General features: G+C 44.2%; 1 protein-coding gene across 1 annotated transcript; it reads right to left on the bottom strand.

Annotated features, from left to right (window-relative positions):
* Window positions 1-263: 263 nt before the first annotated feature.
* LOC125522745 (putative F-box protein At3g25750) lies at window positions 264-2,758 on the bottom strand. Its single transcript, XM_048687777.2, has 2 exons — window positions 2,595-2,758; window positions 264-1,800 (listed from the first exon to the last, which is right to left on the bottom strand). The coding sequence occupies exons 1-2, from the start codon at window positions 2,696-2,698 to the stop codon at window positions 606-608; spliced, it is 1,299 nt and encodes a 432-aa protein (XP_048543734.2). The 5' UTR covers window positions 2,699-2,758; the 3' UTR covers window positions 264-605.
* Window positions 2,759-3,616: the final 858 nt, after the last annotated feature.

The raw sequence follows: 3,616 nt of genomic DNA, 5'->3' as shown, positions 1-3,616 counted from the left end.
CTAGTAGATTCTTATTTTTTTTACTTTGAGATATTTTGGGTGGTTTCCTAGTAATGCTTTTGGAAATCTGTCCAAACAAACATTTTTTTTAAAGATGGAAGATCTGTATAGTTGGTCAACGGTTGATCTCCGATGGCGGATTAGGATCGAAATGGTTCTGTAAAATCTTACAAAGACAAGGATAAACAGTATAGGTTTCTAGTAGTATGGAAAGATGAAGAATGACAGTAGGCTTATAGCTTACTGAATGAATAATGAGCAGAGATGCTAGCTGGTAGGCAGTATGAGTTTGCATTTTGGGCCTAGCCCCAGGCCAGATGAACACCTTAGGTGTCTAGTATGAAAGATAGTTGCAGGCCTAGCCCATGTTATCAAGTGGCCCAATTACAAAAAATCTCTACAATTCTAGTAGATGAGAAATGAAATATAACAAGGGTCCCTTGTAATCACCACACAAGCAAAAGCAGAGTTTGAGTAACTTTGGAAAACAAGTCAAGAACATTCAGTCAACTACTCGTCCTGCAACTGCAACATGGTAGAATTCTCCCACAGAAGTTGTATGAGAATCTAATTACCAGACGCATGCACGATTGCCCCAAAGATCATCACCGACCAGATCGAGAAAACATGCCGGGAAGGACCCAGGTTGACTCCAATCTGCGGTACCGGTTTCCAGTGTCCTCGAGCTGCGAACGTGTTGAAGGGTCGTTACGTTTTTGCCATAGTTGGACTGCAGCCCAAGGCTGTTCAGGCTGATAACTTGGGAAGTATATGTGGTTGCTTCTGCCTCCCCATCTCTCTGGGTTGATGCATGGCAATGCCTCGCATCGCACGTCCGCGCTGACAAAGATGGCCCAGTTATCCAACCTGTCCACCTTCACCCACCTCGCCTTCTTGGTCGCGGCGTCCAACGACTCAAGCTTGAAGGCCTTGAACTGGATGACCTCCGAGAATGTCTTTCTTGCTGCCTCAAGTTTGATCAAAAGAAGCACGTCACCGCACGCAACAAGCCATGTTTTTTTATTTGTCCAATAAAGATCTTTGGTTTTATCTTCCTCAAGTATAACTTCAAACTTCTGAATTAAGAGACTGGGTAAGAATTGTACAATGCAGAAGGACCCGAAAGACCCTAGTGCATATGTTTTGCCCTTCAGGGCCACGACTTGTTCAATCTTAAGAAAATTAACTTTAGGATAGTGTTCCAACCAAGAGTCGCTCCCGATGCGCCACTGGAACAGATAGGCTCCACTGCCAACAAGGAGATGCGAGTCATCGGATGCAACCGGGGCAGTCAAGGTGGCAAAGCTAATGCGAGTGAAGTGATCTGACTTGAGGCAAGGAGGCACAACCTTATTGCCGCTGAACGCATTAACAATGTAGAACCCATCATCGTCGCAGAAGATGAGGTGGCCGTAGGAGTAGCGAAGAAAGAACATGCCTCTGAGGTCACTCAAGGAAAGCAAACTGGGATAGGATGAGGTGCCAGCAGGAACAGCCAATCTCCACGTGCATCCTTGCAAGGTCGTCCAGCGGTTAAACTGGGGAGATAGTTTGCTGTCGGCACTCGGGTGTAGGAGGAGAGGCTGCAAAGAGCACGTGCATACCGACAAGAGATCACGCCAAGGACGACAGGTGGCACCGAAGGCGAGGAGGTCGCGGGAGGAGCCGAGGAGAGCAACGACACATTGGAGCAAATCTTCGGGGAGCTCTGCCCATCCTCCTGGCCCGGATGCGGCGAAGACAGAGGAGGCAGAGGCATAGCAGGTTCTCTTAGCCCTGATTCGCATGGTGGCGCTCTCCCTGTTTGACACAACAAATTCAGGACAAAGTTTAGTCATGCGAAGCTAGATATAATTGTATGAAAAAGAACAGGAGCTACCAAGATTCTAGGAAACATAACCTGAGCTAAACAAAGATACATATTATAGTTATACTGAGTTGTTGCCCCTGAGAAGCTCAGAATAAGATCAACAACGACGCAGGCACTGAATTTCAGTTCTACGGAGAAGTTATACACGGTAAATACAGGTAGCTGAAGTTTCATATAAATCTTTGGGCCTACTGAAGTGCACACCAGAATCACCGGTTTCTCAAACTAATAATATCTGGCAGGTGCCGAGTGCTTGATGCTGACTGACAGCACCTAGTTGTCAAACTGAATCAGCCAAAAAAAAAAAATGACAGGCAAGGGAAATATGATTCTCCTAGCACATTGATACAGGCATGGCAAATCAGTGACAGCACCTAGTTGTCAAATCTGTTCTTTATCTGCGATGTTGGAGATCTAATAAAGCAGGGACAGTTTCAATCTGGACTGTTTCCCTTTGACAATAAGCAGAATCAATCTTCGCCTTAATAATTATATCAACCAAATATAGTTCCATATCGAGGTACAGTATGACTAATGTTACAGATATAGGTGGATCTGATGCAACATCCACAGGTGAACGGAGAGGCGACGGGATGCAGAAAGAAGCATGCGCCCTGAAATCTGTCTACTCTTTCCACGAACGAAATTAACCAGAAAAACAAGACGGGGGGGAAAGAAAGGGAGATGGAGGAGTACAGGACGAGGTAGGGCTTGGGGATATTACGTCGGCGACGAGGACGAGGACCCAGCGGCGGCCGCCGCCGAGGAAGAAGGATGCGCGTCGGTCTCCCGCGGCTGCTCCTCCATGCGCGCCGCCGTTTCTTCCATCTCTCAGATGAGCAGCAGTACGGCGCAGATCTGGGTTTTTTCTTTTCAATATTTTTTAACTCTTCCGGTTATAATGACGGCCTGGCCCAGTTCCGACTATTTTGGACACGATGATAAATCCTATGTGGACGCTTCGCCCATTTAACGCAAAATTAACCGCTAAAAAACCGTGAAATTATAGGCTTCCACCAATCCCAGTTTTAGGAACCTTCTAGAAGGTTTTCTGTCCGGGAAAGCCCACTAAAAGGTTCCGGTTTCTTTTCTTTTCTTTTTTATCCATTTTTTCGTTGTTTTATTCATGGAATTTTTTATTTTCCTTCACTGGTTCAAAAAATTAAAAAGTGTTCGCTTTTTTTAGAAATATTTGTTTTTATTGTTTTTCAAAACAGGTTTGTGAATTATATGGTTTTGCATTTTAAAAAATCTATTCAGAATTACCAGATGTTCATGTTTTCAAAAAAAGTTTCAACAAATTCATTTTTTCTTTTTTAAAATATATTTGTAATTATACAACATTTTTATTTTTTCAAAAACCATTTTCAAAATTTCAATATCATTTGCGTTTCCAAGAAATGTTCGCAAATTTCAAAAAATATTCACACTAAGAATTTTTTTCCTAAAAACTTATGAAAACAAAAAGGAACTTAAAAAAACAACGCTATAGCAGCCGGCTCGATACAATAGTCGGGCTAGCTAAAGTAGCCGAGCCGCTACAAATGCACAATGGGCTGGCCCAATCAAGGCGCTTCCCTGTGTGGGAGGCCGATTGTTTGCCGCTTAATGCATCTTATAGGTGCTCCCGTGTTTCTGGGAGCAACTAATTAAGGGTTCCCATGTGGGGGCACTTCTGTGGGTTGTGAGAGCACGCGGTCGCCAAGTGGTGCTTCAAGTTGTCATCATGCGCCTGATAAACCTATC

This window comes from Triticum urartu, chromosome 7A (assembly GCF_056163025.1).
Source record: "Triticum urartu cultivar PI428250 chromosome 7A, HENAU_Tu73, whole genome shotgun sequence".
Classification (NCBI taxonomy): Eukaryota; Viridiplantae; Streptophyta; class Magnoliopsida; order Poales; family Poaceae; genus Triticum; species Triticum urartu.
This window is presented reverse-complemented; position numbering and strand designations above follow the sequence as displayed.

Coding starts and splice junctions, on each gene's coding strand:
- LOC125522745 (XM_048687777.2), bottom strand. CDS start 2,698: ATGGAAGAAACGGCGGCGCGCATGGAGGAGCAGCCGCGGGAGACCGAC. Junction 1,801..2,594: donor TCCTCGTCCTCGTCGCCGAC/GTAATATCCCCA, acceptor TGTGTCAAACAG/GGAGAGCGCCACCATGCGAA.